Genomic DNA, 15,271 nt, shown 5'->3' with positions numbered 1-15,271 from the left:
CCCAGTAACCCAGACTCCATGCCTCCCACCTCTAGGGAGCTGGAACCAGTTTGAAACGCTTTGATTGCAGCAGTTCCCATTCCTTTCTTCCCTTACTAAAAGAAGTGTAATTGTTCAGGTTAGGTGGGTACCATAGCGCACTCTCAGACTGGGGAAATCGGAAAGGAGAACCTTTGCTGGTGGTGCCTCTTGTCTTTCCCTGCATTAATAGAGCTCACTACGAAAGTTTCCTACTGATGAAGCCAAGAAAGGTTTTTTCCCCCACAATGGATTCGCTCTAGGGACCTTGTAGGACAGCCCCATTCCTGTTACATTTATATACATGTACAATATATATAAGCATGTACATTTATACAGACACATGCCCATGTGTACATTCAGAGACCATTCTACACACAGGCATGGGAAGCCTTCATGAATTCTCCAATGTCCTTAGCACAAAGTCTAACTCCTTATCAGAGCCTCTGAGTGACCTGGCCCTGGCCACCTCTCCAACCTCATCACCTACTCTCTTTCTTAGACTCAGTTCATTACCCTTCATCCTCATGTGTTGTTTCTACTCCTAGAAAACCCCAGGTTTCACCACCTCAAGTCTTTTGTACTTCATGTTCCTCTCCTAGAAATCTTGCCTCATTTCATCACATAAGGAAGGATTCACCTTCATCCTCCAGGTCTCAGCCATGATGGCCTCCTCCTGTAAGAAGCCTTCCCTGCAGCAAATCAGTAGAGAACATGACTCACTCCCTTAGTCACTATGATTAGTGATTTCCCCCTATATAACTCATCCCCTGAAAGCTATCAGGGAGCCAGGTCTTTGAGCACCAGCTCACCTGTGACTCTTGGCATTGAGCCATTTTCTTTTTTTTTTTAATTTTTATTGTTATTCAATTACAGTTGTATGCCTTTTCTCCCCATCCCTCCACCCCACCCCAGCTGAACCCACCTCCCTCCCCCACCTTCACCCTCCCCCTTGGTTTTGTCCATGTGTCCTTTATAGTAGTTCCTGTAATCCCCTATTCCCACTGTCCACCCCACCCCTCCGGCTATTGTTAGATTGTTCTTAACTTCAATGTCTCTGGTTATATTTTGTTTGCTTTTTTCTTCTATTGATTATGTTCAAGTTAAAGGTGAGATCATATGGTATTTGTCCCTCACTGCCTGGCTTATTTCACTTAGCATAATGTTGAGCCATTTTCTTAACTAATAAACCCCTACTTTCTTGGCTGACAAAAAAAACAAAAAACAAAAAAAAACCCCCAAACCAGAAGACTTCTCTGACTATCCTGTTAAACCCTCCTGTTATTTCCCATTGTTACATCTTTATTTGTTTCCTGGTAGTAGTTTCCATGATTTATAAATATTTTATTGAGTTTTTACATGTTTAGTTTTTTACTGTTTGTCTCCACTGCCCCTTAGTAAGCTCCACAGAGGTGGGGACCTTATCTACCTTTTCCATCTTTTATCCTCAGCACCTACTACATGGCAATTACTCAATGAATATTTGTTGTTTGAATGAATATAGCACCTATCCATGTATGCATGCACATATATTCATATAATGCATCTATATGTTCTACATACCCACATCTATATGCACCTATGAAAATATTTATTTAGTGATGACCTACCACTTCCAGATAAATGACTCAAGATAATTTTCAGTGACAGTCATAAATAAATTATAAGAAAAATGAGAAAAACTAAAATAGGAGGAGAAAGTAAATCAAGTAATTTTTTAATGAGTAAATAGGGTGGGGAGCAGAGACAAGAGACTATAATTATTATACCCACAAATAGGTATGTATATCCATATAGGGAATTACTGAAAATGAGCCTTGGACTTAGCTCTGCACTTCCTTAAGTCCACTTTATACAGGAGTCCTGCCAGTCATTTGCAAAATAATTATCTAGAATTTCTAATATTTTATAAAAACAAAGTCAGCTATTAAGTTCAGATTCTAAAATTATTTCATGTGCTCTGGGTAGTAGAGTGGGAGGAGTGGGGATGGCCTGTGGACTGCACAGTTCAAGCAGGAAGTTGGGAGTGAGGGCCTTGATGCCTGTTCTTCCTTAATAAAGACACACTCAAAGCCATTAGCAGTCTCACCAGGATCTCCAGCCTCCCCAATGTATACCAAGCTCTTGGTCTTCAACTCATCTTTTGATAACATCTCTAAATTTCACTTTTTACTTTGAGGTCAATGACATGTTCATGTGGCTTGTCCAGCCCTGCCTGGAATTTATTCGCCTTCAGTGTAAATTTGTGGTTCAAACATCTCCCATCCACCTTGCCTTCTCAATGATGAGACTGTACTCCTCTCTGCTTGGTAAGTGCTACCTCCTATTAAGCCAGATGGGGATGGGTTGTGCCTTTGCTGTTTCTTCTGTTTATACCCCAGTTCCTTCCATCCACCATGATTACAGTAAGATCGGCATTTTGATCTAGAACAAGCAAGCCTTTGGAGTGTAGATAGTAGAGCTTGCTTGTAAATAGTAGAGCTGTAGATAGGTGGAAGGAGTCCACATATTTTGGCTTTAGCCTTGATCTTGGATTGATTTCCTGGTTGTTCTTGTGCAAATTACCCTATCCTTTCTCAGTCTTAGGTTCCTCACCTGCACAATGGGAGTTATAATTGCTATGGTAACATTGGTTTAGACATCCTGAAGAAATTCTCTGTAACTGTTTCACATAAATTGAATTACATTGAATTCTACTGGAAATGACAAAAATGTGTCCATTTGAAAAACAACTTTTTTCTCCATTTTAAAAATTTTATTGTTGTTCAATTACAGTTGTTCCAATTTTTCCCCCATTGCTCTCCCCTACCCTGCCCACCCCCTACTCCCACAATCAATCCCCAACTTGTTGTCCATGTCCATGGATCCTTTATACATTCCTTGACTAGACCCTTCTCCTTTTTTCCCCATTTCCCCCTCCCTCCTCCCCTCTGGTCACTGTCAGTTTGTTCTTTATTTCCATGTCTCTGGTTCTATCTTGCTCGCTTGTTTGTTTTGTTGATTAGGTTCCACTTATAGGTGAGATTATATGGTATTTGTCTTTCACTGCCTGGCTTATTTCACTTAGCATAATACTCTCCAGTTCCATTCATGCTCTCACAAAAGGTAGGAGCTCCTTTCTTTCTGCTGCATAGTGTTCCATTGTGTAAATGCACCATAGTTTTTTTAAATATTTTTATTGTTATTCAATTACAGTTGTCTGCATTTTCTCCCCATCCCTCCACTCCACCCCATTCAAACCCACCTCCCCCCTTCTCCACCCTCCCCCTTGATTTTGTCCATGTGTCCTTTATAGTAGTTCCTGTAAACCCCTCTCCCCACTGTCCCCTCCCCACTCCCCTCTGTCTATTGTTAGATTGTTCTTAACTTCAATGTCTCTGGTTATATTTTGTTTGCTTTTTTCTTCTGTTGATTATGTTCCACTTAAAGGTGAGATCATATGGTATTTGTCCCTACCGTCTGGCTTATTTCACTTAGCATAATGCTCTCCAGTTCCATCCATGCTGTTGCAAAGGGTATAAGCTCCTTCTTTCTCTCTGCTGTGTAGAAATGTTCCATAGTTTTTTGATCCACTCACTCACTAATAGGCACTCAGGATGTTTCCAGCACTTGGCTACTGTAAATAACATTGCTATGAACATTGGGGTGCATAGGTTCTTTTGAATTGGTGTTTCAGGATTCTTAGGGTATAATCCCAGCAGTGTGATCACTGCTGTTCCATTTTTAGTTTTCTGAGGAAATTCCATACTGTTTTCCACAGTGGCTGCACCAGTCTGCATTCCCACCAATGGTGCACTAGGGTTCCCTTTTCTCCACAACCTTGCCAGCACTTGTTGTTTGTTGATTTGTTTATGATGGCCATTCCCACTGGTGTGAAGTGGTACCTCATTGCGGCTTTAATTTGCATCTCTCTGATGGATAGCGATGTTGAGTATCCTTTCATATGTCTATGGGCCTCTGTATTGGAGGCGATTTCTTTCTCAAAATCGCATGTAAGTCAAATTCAAGATGGATCTTCTTATGACTTCTGCTACAGGAACATATTTTCTTAGCCCACTTCTTCCAAAGGCATTAGAAGTATAGAACAAAAATGTAACATGGTGAACAGTTGAGTAGAGACTTTCTTTGGCTAAATATCAACTTGATTTGCTAAGATAGAATCCAATTCAAGGTGCTACATTATATTTAATTATTGTATCTTCTTGGTCTCCTCCAATCTATGACAGTTCCTCTGTCTTTCTTTGCCTTTTATAACCTTGTCACTTGATAAATACTACCCAGTTATTTTATAGAATGTCTCTCAATTTGTTTGTGTCTTGTTTTCTCATATTTAGATGAGGTTATGCATGTTTAATATGAATACTCCAGAAGTGATGATGTGTCTTCAGTGCATCATCAGGGGTACACGGTAAAGACTCTGGTCAAAGTTTCCTTTGTCAGAACCATCTTTCTCCATAGTAAAGTTACTATTTTTTTTTCTTTATGTTTAATAAGTATCTTGGAGAAGATAATTTGACCCTATGGAAATATCCTCTTTCTTCTCAAACTTTCACCCACTAATTTTAACATCATTGGTTAATCTTGTCTACATAAATAGAGTTGTCAAATTTATAGAGATAAAAAATTTGAATGGTGGTTGCCAGAAAGTGGGAGAGAGGATAATGGCAAGTTAAGTGTTTTAGGGGGACCTAGTTTCAGTTTTGAAAGATGAAAGAGTTCTGGAAATGGATGATGGTGATGGTTGAACAACAATATGAATGTACTTAGTACCACATAAAAGTGATTAATGGTAAATTTTATGTTATGAGTATCTTACCACAATAAGAAAATAGGAAAAAAATGTATGTGAGTAAAGGATCTGGCACATGATGGCCACTCAGCCAATATCCATTCTCTCCCCCAGGCCCCTTGCAAACAAAATCACCAGTTCACGTTGTTTGCATCTGTTATATTCTACAGGTTTCTACTTTTTCTCAGGTTTCCTTTTCTTGGTTTTAGATGAAATAAGGGAAATAAAAGAAGATGAAAGTGAATTATCTGAAGGTCTGACAAGCCAACAGATCTTCCTCTGGCTTCAAGGTCTGTTCCTCTTTGCCTTGGTGTGGACCGTGGCTGGCACCATCAACACAGACAGCAGAAAAAAATTTGATTTGTTTTTCCGCAACCTAATCATGGGTATGGATGATAATAACCCAAGGCCCAGAAGTGTCAAACTCACCAGAAACAACATCTTTCCAGAAAGAGGTAATTCAGTACTTGTTTTTGTTTTTTGTTTTTATTTTATTTATTTATTTATTTTGTCTTACTAAAATTGTTTGGATCCTATGTTCCAAACTCAACAAAAATGTGTGGACCAAGTCAGGCCTTTACAAAAGCCAGGGAAGATTTGTAGCTTGCCTGGATGGGTTTGCTTCTTCAAATTGGTCCATGTATGCAGAGGTGGGTGGCCCTCAGGCAAGGTCTTATGGGATATATTAAGTACTTCTTTAATTTGGAAAAAGTTGACATAACATATTAATTTTTGCAAAGGTACCTATAATCTCCTTAGTCAAATAGGCCCCAGGAAACAAAATGAGAACTATTGTCACATTAGTTTTTCTTTCTCCCTTCTAGTCCTGTTCTATGTGTTTGCATGAATCATATCATGATAATTGTGGTATGAATATTTCTTTTAATTTTTTCCCTGAAACTTAATATAATATTGAAATGTTTGCAATTTTGTTATATACAACAACCTCTGTCCAGAAAGTATCCATCCACATACTATGAAAAATAGAGACATTTATTGAAGACGATACAACACACAAGAAACATTGTACATAGGACAATGACACCTCAGTCCCCTTCAAAGTAGACACTTTGGGACCTCACACGGTTCTCCCAGCATCTCTTCCACTGTTCAAACACTCTGTAAAATCCTTTGTAGGGACCTCTGTCAGCTGTCCCATTGTATTTTCCTGAATCTCATCAACAATCTGAAATCTCTTCCCTTTCAAAGGTGATTTTAGATTTGGGAAAAGCCAGAAATCACAGAGCATGAAGTCTGGGCCATAGAGGGGCTGAGTCACCTGAGTGATTTGATATTTTGCCAAAGAAACTGCACAAGATGTGATGCATAAGCAGGTTCATTGTCATGATGAAGCTGCCAATCACCAGTTGCCCATGGCTGCAGGAATTTCTGTCATATTGTGTCTCTCAGCAAAGAACATTGAGGTAGTACTCCTTGTTAATTGTTAGGCTGGAAGGGCATATTCATGATAGTCAACACCTTCCCAATCAAAAAACAGTTAACATGGTCGTGAACTTGCTGCGACTTTGCTGTGCCTTCTTCAGGTATGGAGAATCAGGTGACTTCCATTAGGAGGACTGGGCCTTTTTTTCAGATCACAGCCATAGACCCACCATTCATTATGGTTATCACCTTCTTGAGGACATCTGGTTCATTGGTAGTGGTTTGAATCAAGTAATTAGCAACTGCAGCATGGCACTTCTACTGCTCTGGCAGCAGAAGCCATAAAACGAATTTTGCCACAACATTTTTCATGCCAGTATCCTGTGTCAAAGTCTCAGACACAGTAGTTTTTGGAATCTCAGATCAGCTTCTAGCTCTTGTACCATCAGTCACCAATCTTTGTTGATTGCGGCCTGAACATGTTCAACCTTCTCAGATGTTTTGCTTGTTACAGGCCTTCCAGAACGTAGATCACTTTCAACAGATTTTCGACCATCTTTGAAGCGTTTGTGCCACACTTTTATTTGTGCTACACTCATTGCATCATTCCCAAAAGCTTTCTGAATCATCTGAATAGTTTCCACAGAGGAATGGTCAAGCTTAATGCAAAATTTGATGCAGATTCATTGCTCTACTCACTCAGTCATTTTGAACATGATAGCCACACAGTACACATGCTCACTCAATGGTGTCTACCACCCCCACTGACTAGTCCAGTGAAGTCGTCATTGTTCATGCATTTGCATTCTAATCCATGCTCCTTGGCTGCCAGGTTACATCAGTGTTGCACAAACAGTTCTCGTATTAACAATGGCTGGACTTTTTCTGGACAGACCTCATATATCATCTTCAAAATGATTGTTTGAATGATCTATTAATATTTTCTTATATGTATGACATCATTTATTATTGAAAGATGTTTTCTTTTAAGTATCTTCTACTGTTTCTTTCTTACCACCAACCTAAAACAATATATAAAATTTAGAAAATCCAGAGAAAGGAATAGAAGAAAACAAAGATCAACGGTAATCCCACTATCAGGAAATAATCCCTTTAAAATTTTTTTTTAGTTTTTTCTATATTTCTATAACAAAAAGAGGATCATGTTATAAATACTTCCAAATAGTTTTACTTCTTGTGATTATAAAGTATATGAAAGGGCCATGAGGGTAATGTTACATATATTAAAATAGATTTGGGTTACACAAATATGTGCATTTGCCAAAACTCAGTGGATATATACTCTTTCCCTAGCACACCTGGCATACTTCATATGATACATGGTCATCTGTCAGAGGAAATGCATGGAGGCCTTGGAGCAATCCATTAGTTAGTAGATATTCATTCTTTTTTCCCCTTTCTTGAGATGGAGGGGAATTTTCTTTTTTTCTTTTTTTTATTGTGGTAAAAATACATATCATAAAGCTTACCATTTTAACCACTTTTAGTTGTATAATTCAGTGCTATTAAACACATTGACATTATTGTGCAACCATCACTACCATCCATCTGCATAACAATTTTTATCTTCCCACACTGAAATTCCACTCTTTTTTTTAAATTTTTAAGTATATTTTATTGATTATTCTACTACAGTTGTCCCATTTTTTCTCCCCTTTATCCGCCTCCACCCTATATCTACCCCACCCTCAAGCATTCCCCTGCCCTTAGCCCATGTCCATGGTTCATGCATATAAATTCTTTGGCTACTCCATTTCTTACACTGTTCTTAACCTCCCCCTGTCCATTCTGTACCTACCAACTTGTACTTTTCAATTCCTGCACCTTTTCTCCCATTATCCCCATTCCCCCTCCAAATGGTTTCCACATCTGTGATTCTTTTTCTGTTCTGCTTGTTTGCTTATTTGATATTTAGATTCAATTGTTGATAGTTGTAAATTTATTGCCATTTTAATGTTCATAATTTTGATCTTCATCTTTTTCTTAAATAAGCCCCTTTAACACTTCATGTAATAATGGCTTGGTGGTGATGAACTCCTTTAGTTTTACCTTGTCTGGGAAGCACTTTATCTGCCCTTCCATTCTAAATGATAGCTTTACTGTATAGAGTAATCTACGTTGTAGGTCCTTGCTTTTCATTACTTTGAATACTTCTTGACAGTCCCTTCTAGCCTGCAAAGTTTATTTTGAGAAATCAACTGGCACTCTAATGGGAACTCCTTTTTAAGTAACTCTCTGCTTTTCTCTTGCTGCTTATAAGATTCTCTCTTTTTCTTTTTTCTTTTTCTTAATTTGAAGATTCTCTCTTTATCTCTAACCTTTGGAAGATTAATTATGATGTGTCTTTGGGCCCATCTTGTTTGGGACTCTGGGTGTGTCCTGGACGTGTGTGTATATTTCCTTCACCAACGTAGGGAAGTTTTCTTTCATGATTTTTTCAAATAAGTTTTCAATTTCTTCCTCTTTCTGTTCTCCTACCAGCATCCCTATGATTCAGATGTTGGTACATTTGAAGTTGTCCAAGACGTTCCTTAGCCTCTCCTCATTTTTTTGAATTCTTCTTTCCTTTTTTTAAAAAAATTTTTATTGTTATTCAATTACATTTGTGTGCCTTTTCTCCCCATCCCACTACCCCACCCCAGCTGAAACCCGTCCCTCCCCCACCTCCACCCTCCTCCTTGATTTGGTGCATGTGTCCTTTAAAGTAGTTCCTGTAATCCCTTCTCCTTACTGTCCCCTCCCCACTTCCCCCTGCCCATTTTTAGATTGTTCTTAACTTCAATGTCTCTGGTTATATTTTGTTTCCGTTTTTCTTCTATTTACTATGTTCCAGTTAAAGGTGAGATCATATGGTACTTGTCCCTCACTGTCTGCCTTATTTCACTAAACATAATGCTCTCCAGTTCCATGCATGCTATTGCAAAGGGTATAAGCTCCTTCTTTCTCTCTGCTGCGTAGAATTCCATTGAGTAAACATACCATAGTTTTTGGATCCACTCGTTTGCTGATGGGCACTTAGGTTGCTTCCAGGACTTGGCTATTGTAAATTGTGCTGCTATGACCATTGGGGTGCACAGGTTCTTTTGGATAGGTGATTCAGGGTTCTTAGGGTATAATCCCAGCAGTGGAATTGCGGGGTCAAAGGGCAGTTCCATTTTTAGTTTTCTCAGGGAATTCCATACTGTTTTCCACAGTGTCCTCACCTCTGCATTCCTACCAACAGTGCACTAGGGTTCCCTTTTCTCCGCATCCTCTACAACATTTGTTTGTGGATTTGTTTATGTTGGCCACTCTGACTGGTGTGAGATGGTACCTCATTGTGGTTTTAATTTGCATCTCTCTGATTGCTACTGATGCTGAGCATCTTTTCATATATCTCTGGATCCTCTGTATGTCTTCCTTGGAGAAGTGTCTGTTCAAGTCCTTTGCCCATTTTTTAATTGGGTTGTTTGTCTTCCTGGAGTGGAGTCGTGTGAGTTCTTTATATATATTGGAGATCAGGCCCTTGTCTGAGGTATCATTAACAAATATGTTTTCCCATACTGTTGTTTCTCTTTGTAATTTGGTGCTGTTTGCTTTAGCCATGCAGAAGCTTTTTATTTTGATGAGGTCGCATTTGTTTATTCTTTCCTTTATGTCCCTTGCTTTAGGGGACATGTCTGTGAGGATGTTGCTGTGGGGAATGTCTGAGATTTTCCTGCCAATGTTTTCCTCAAGGACTTTTATGGTGTTACCACTTTTATTTAAGTCTTTTATCCATCTTGAGTTTATTTTTGTATGTGGTCTAAGTTCATGATAGGGTTTCAGTTTTTTGCACGTAGCTGTCCAGACCTCCCAACACCATCTATTGAAGAGGCTGTTTTTGCTCCATTTTATGCTCCTGCCCCCTTTGTCAAATATTAATTGACAGTAAAGACTTGAGTTTATTTCTGGACTCTCTGTTCTGTTCCATTGGTCTATGTGCCTGTTTTTATGCCAGTACCAGGCTGTTTTGATGACAGTGGCCTTGTAATACAGTTTGATATCAGGTATTGTGATCCTTCCTTCTTTGTTCTTCTTTCTCAAAATTGCTGCCGCTATTCGGGGTCATTTATGGTTTCATATAAATTTCTGAAATGTTTGTTTTATATCTGTGAAGTATGTCATGGGAACTCTAATAGGGATTGCATTGAATCTATAAATTGCTTTGGGTAGTATGGCCATTTTGATGATGTTAATTCTTCCAATCCATGAGCATGGTACATGCTTCCATTTGTTTGTGTCTTCCTTCATTTCTTTCTTCAGTGTTGTGTAGTTTTCTGAGTACAGGTCTTTTACCTCCTTGGTTAGGTTGATTCCTAGGTACTTTATTTTTCTTGTTGCTATATCAAATGGGATTTTTTTTCCTGATTTCTGTTTCTGCAGTTTCATTGTTGGTATACAGGAATGCCTTTGATTTCTGAGTATTGACTTTGTATCCAGCTGTTTTGCCAAATTCATTTATTAGGTCAAGGAGTTTTTGGGTGGAGTCTATAGGATTTTCTATGTACACTATCATGTCATCTGCGAACAGTGAGAGTTTCATTTCCTCCTTTCCAATATTGATGCCTTTTATTTCTTTTTCTTGTCTGATTGCTGCGGCTAGGACTTCCAATGTTATGTTGAGTAGGAGTGGTGAGAGAGGGCATCCTTGTCCTGTTCCTGATCTTAGTGGGAAAGCTCTAAGTTTTTGTCCATTGAGTATAATGTTGGCTGTAGATCTGTCATATATGGCCTTTATTATGTTGAGGAATACTCCCTCTATTCCCACTTTGCTGAGTGTTTTTATCAGAAATGGGTGCTGTACCTTATCAAATGCTTTTTCTGCATCTATTGATATGATCATGTGATTTTTGTCTTTGCTGTTGTTGATGTGATGTAGTATGTTTATTGATTTGTGAATATTGTACCATCCTTACATCCCTTGGATGAATCCCACTTGGTCATGGTGTATGATCTTTTTAATGTATTGCTGGATGCGGGTTGCCAATATTTTCTTGAGAATTTTAGCGTCTATGTTCATCAGCAATATTGGTCTGAAGTTTACTTTCTTCATTGTGTCTTTATCTGGTTTTGGGATTAGGATGGTGCTGGCTTCATAAAAAGAGTTTGGGAGTCTTCCATCAGTTTGGATATTTTCGAATAGTCTGTGAAGGATAGGGGTTAGCTCTTCCTTAAATGCTTTGTAGAATTCTCCTGTGAAACCATCTTGTCCAGGGCTTTTGTGTGTTGGGAGTTTTTTGATGACTGCTTCAATTTCCTTTGCTGTTATTGGTCTGTTCAGGTTTTCTGCTTCTTCTTCATTCAGTTTTGGAAGATTATATTTTTCTAGAAATGTGTCCATTTCATCTAGGTTTTCAAATTTCTTGGCATACAGTTCTTCATAGTAATTTCTTACAATCCTTTGTATTTCTCTGGTATCAGTTGTAATCTCTCCTCTTTTATTTCTAATTGTGTTTATTTGGATCTTCTCTCTTTTCTTCTTGATTAGCCTACTTAAAGGCTTGCCAATTTTGTTTATCTTTTCAAAGAACCAGCTCATGGATTCATTGATCCTTAGAATTGTGCTTTTAGTCTCTATGTCATTTAACTCTGCTCTGATCTTGGTTATTTCCTTCCTTCTGCTTGCTCTGGGCTGTCTTTGTTGTTGTTCCTCCAGTTCTTGTAGGCGTAGGGTTAGGTTGTTTGTTTGAAATGTTTCTATCTTCTTAAGGTAGGCCTTTATTGCTATGAACTTCCCTCTCAGGACTGCCTTTGCTGTGTCCCATAGGTTTTGGGTTGTTGTGAGTTCATTTTCATTTGTTTGCAGAAAGTTTTTGATTTCTTCCCTAATCTCGTTCTTGACCCATTCATTGTTTAATAGCATGCTATTCAATCTCCATGATTTTGAGTGTTTTGGGTTTTTTCCTTTGGGTTGGTTTCTAGTTTCAGTCCCTTGTGGTCAGAGAAAATGCTTGACATGATTTCAATTTTCTTGAACTTGTGGAGGCTTGCTTTGTGTCCTATCATGTGGTCTATCTTTGAAAAAGTTCCATGGACACTTGAAAAGAATGTGTACTTTGCTTCTTTGGGATAAAAGGCTCTGTATATATCAGTTAAGTCCATTTCATCTAGGGTATTATTGTTAAGTGACACAATATCTTTGCTGATATTTTTTTTGGATGACCTGTCCATTTTTGACAGTGGGGTGTTGAAGTCCCCTACTGTAATTGTGTTGCTGTCAATATCTTTCTTGAAGTCCTCCAAGATTATCTTTATGTATTTGGGTGCTCCTGTGTTGGGTGCATATATATTTACAATGTTTATGTCTTCTTGTTGGATTCTTCCTTTGAGTATTATGAAGTGACCTTCTGGGTCTCTCTTTATGGCCCTTCTGTGGAAGTCTATTTTGTCTGATATGAGTATTGCTACCCCTGCTTTTTTTCCCTGTCCGTTTGCTTGGTAAATTTGTTTCCAGACCTTCACTTTCAGTCTGTGTAGGTGTTTTGTCCTGAGATGGGTCTCTTGTAGGCAGCATATGTGTGGGTCATGTTTTCTTATCCATTCAGCTATTCTATGTCTTTTGATTGGAGCATTTAATCCATTTATGTTTAAGGTTATTATCGATAGGTAGTTATTCATTGCCTTTTTTTCCTACCTGTGTTCCTCTCTCTTTCTCTTTTCCTTCCTTTCCGTAAAGCAGCCCCTTTAGCATCTCTTGCAGAGCTGGTTTGGTGGAAGTGTATGTATTCTTTTAGACTTCTTTTGTCTGGGAAACTCTTTATTTGGCCTTCTATCTTGATTGAGAGCCTTGCTGGGTAAAGTAGTCTTGGTTGCAGGCCTCTGGTTCTCATTACTTGGAATATTTTTTGCCATTCTCTTCTGGCTTGGAGCATTTCCATTGAGAAGTCAGTTGCTAACCTTATCTGGGCTCCCTTGTATGTTACTTCCTGTTTCTCCCTTGCTGCCTTTAAGATCCTTTCTTTGTCTTGGAATTTTGCCATTTTAATTATGATGTATCTTGCAGTGGGTCTCCTTGGGTTCCTCTTGCTTGGGACTCTCTGTGTTTCCTGGATTTGGGTCACTTTTTCACTCATCAGATTAGGGAAATTTTTCATCATTACTTTTTCAAACAGGTTTTCTATCCCTTGCTCTTCTTCTTCTCCTTCTGGTATTCCTTTTATATGGATATTTTTACGTTTCATATTGTCCTGCATTTCCCTTAGTCCCTCTTCATTCTTTCTGAGCCTCTTTTCCTTTTCTTGCTCTTTCTGGGTGTTTTTTTCTACTTTGTCCTCCAGCTCGCTGATCTGATCCTCTGCTTCATCAAGTCTGCTTTTCATTCCTTCTACTGTGTTCTTCAATTCAGAAATTGTATTCTTCATTTCCTCTTGGCCCTTGTTGATAGTTTCTGTTTCCTTTTTCATGTTAATATAGTTTGCAGTGAGTTCATTGTAGTTTCCCTGTCGTTTCTGGTAGTTCTCTGTGAGCTCAGAGAGCTCAGTGAGCTTCCTGATGACCATTGCTTTGAACTCAGTATCTGATAGTTGACTTGCCTCTTTTTCAGTTAGCATTCTTTCTGAGGCTTCCTCCTTTCCTTTCATTTGGGGATTGTTTCTTTGTCTTCCCATTGTTTGTGAGACTCTTCTTGTTAGCCTCTGCTTCTTAGATTGATCTATTCTGATTCCCTGGGTTTATGGTATGAACTTCTATGGTAGAATGCCAATGAGATTCAGTGGTGCTGTCTCCTTAATCTCCCGTGCTCACTGGTCTTGAGCTGATGTTTATGGGTGTAACACGGTCTAACTCTGGTCTTTTCAGCACTCCAGGTTTTGTTGTCTCACCTGTGGGAAAAAGAGAAAGGCGGGAGGGGAATAAGAATGGAAGGAGGGAAAAAGGGAATAGAAGAGGAAAGGAAGGAAGGGAGAGGGAATAAAGAAAGATTGGAGGCAAGATAAGAAGGAATTTTAACAAAAACTAAAACATAAGAATAAATAAAAGAAGGCAGGAAGAAGGAATAAGAAAGGTAAAGGTTGGAAGGAAGAGGGAATAAAAAAAGAAAGAAGGACAGAAAGGAAGAAGGAATTCGGTGAGAAAGTAGGAAAGAAAAAAAAAGTCTTCTGCTGGCTTTAAATGGGTCAGGTTAGTTCTGCTGGTCTTCCTGTCTGTGGAATGGGAGGGGGTGGCTGGAAGGATTCGTTTCACTTTTCTCCCTTCCTGAGCCACACTTTTTGCTGTTGTTCAGCCTATAGTCCAGTTCCTCTGGGTCCTTCTGCTCCCCACTATGCCTTTAGTTCACCAGCTGTGCTGTCCTTGAGTTGCACCAATTAGGGGCAACTCACACTCCCCCTTCTTGCTCTTTGGTGTGTTAGATGCCTTGGGCTCTCGGTGCTGCTATGGGGTAGTTCAGCTCGCTAGTGGGTGGAGTCTTTCTGGGGAATGCAGTCTCCCCTAACCCTGCAGCTCCCCTCTGCTAAGGTGTTCTGCCTTAGTCCTAGAGAGCCAGTAGGCCCCGCAGGGCTCTGTGCGCAGGGGCCATGCAGGAGCTGTTCAAACTGCCACTTCTAGGTGTGGTCCCTGGCAGGCAGCCAACATTTGATCAGCAGATCTGCGGCTTTGGGTCTGGGTTGCGCAGGGCCTGTCTTTCCACTGCTCCTGGCCCAAGTCCCCCACCCAGGGCCAGCGGGACCAGCTCCCCCGGGACTGAGTCACATGGGGCAGGCCAGTCTGCAGCTTGGGGACCGAGCCGCACGCGGCCAGTCTTTCTGCATCTTTGGGCCTGAGTTGCAAGCGCGGCCAGCTGGTCTAGCCGCTTTGGGACTGCGTGGCGCACAGCCAGTCTTTCTGCTGCTTTGGGCCTGAGTTGCTCGCAAGGCTGGTCGGTCTGCTGCCTGGGCCTGTGTGTGGGGCAGCTAGCCTCTCCTCCTGGTGTGGACCCACCCGGGGTTTCAGGTGTGGGCGCCCTGCCCGGGTCTCAGGTGTGGGCAGCCAGCTGGGGTTTCATTTGTGGGCCCCCACTCCACTGATCTGGGTGCCGCAACCAGGCTTCAGGTGAGCACTGGG

General features: G+C 40.0%; 1 protein-coding gene across 1 annotated transcript in view; it reads left to right on the top strand.

Moving 5' to 3' along the window:
• Nucleotides 1–15,271, top strand: part of DNAH3 (dynein axonemal heavy chain 3) — a 239,369-nt gene that overhangs the window by 160,687 nt on the left and 63,411 nt on the right. The window contains exons 39-40 of the mRNA XM_024560497.3: nucleotides 2,198–2,327; nucleotides 5,017–5,262. Coding sequence (XP_024416265.2) covers nucleotides 2,198–2,327; nucleotides 5,017–5,262 — 376 coding nt within the window. The remainder of the gene's footprint in view (nucleotides 1–2,197; nucleotides 2,328–5,016; nucleotides 5,263–15,271) is intronic.

The sequence above is a fragment of the Desmodus rotundus genome, chromosome 1, assembly GCF_022682495.2.
Source record: "Desmodus rotundus isolate HL8 chromosome 1, HLdesRot8A.1, whole genome shotgun sequence".
NCBI classification, from domain to species: Eukaryota; Metazoa; Chordata; class Mammalia; order Chiroptera; family Phyllostomidae; genus Desmodus; species Desmodus rotundus.
The sequence above is the reverse complement of the archived record's forward strand: the minus strand, read 5'-3'. Positions and strand labels throughout refer to the sequence as shown.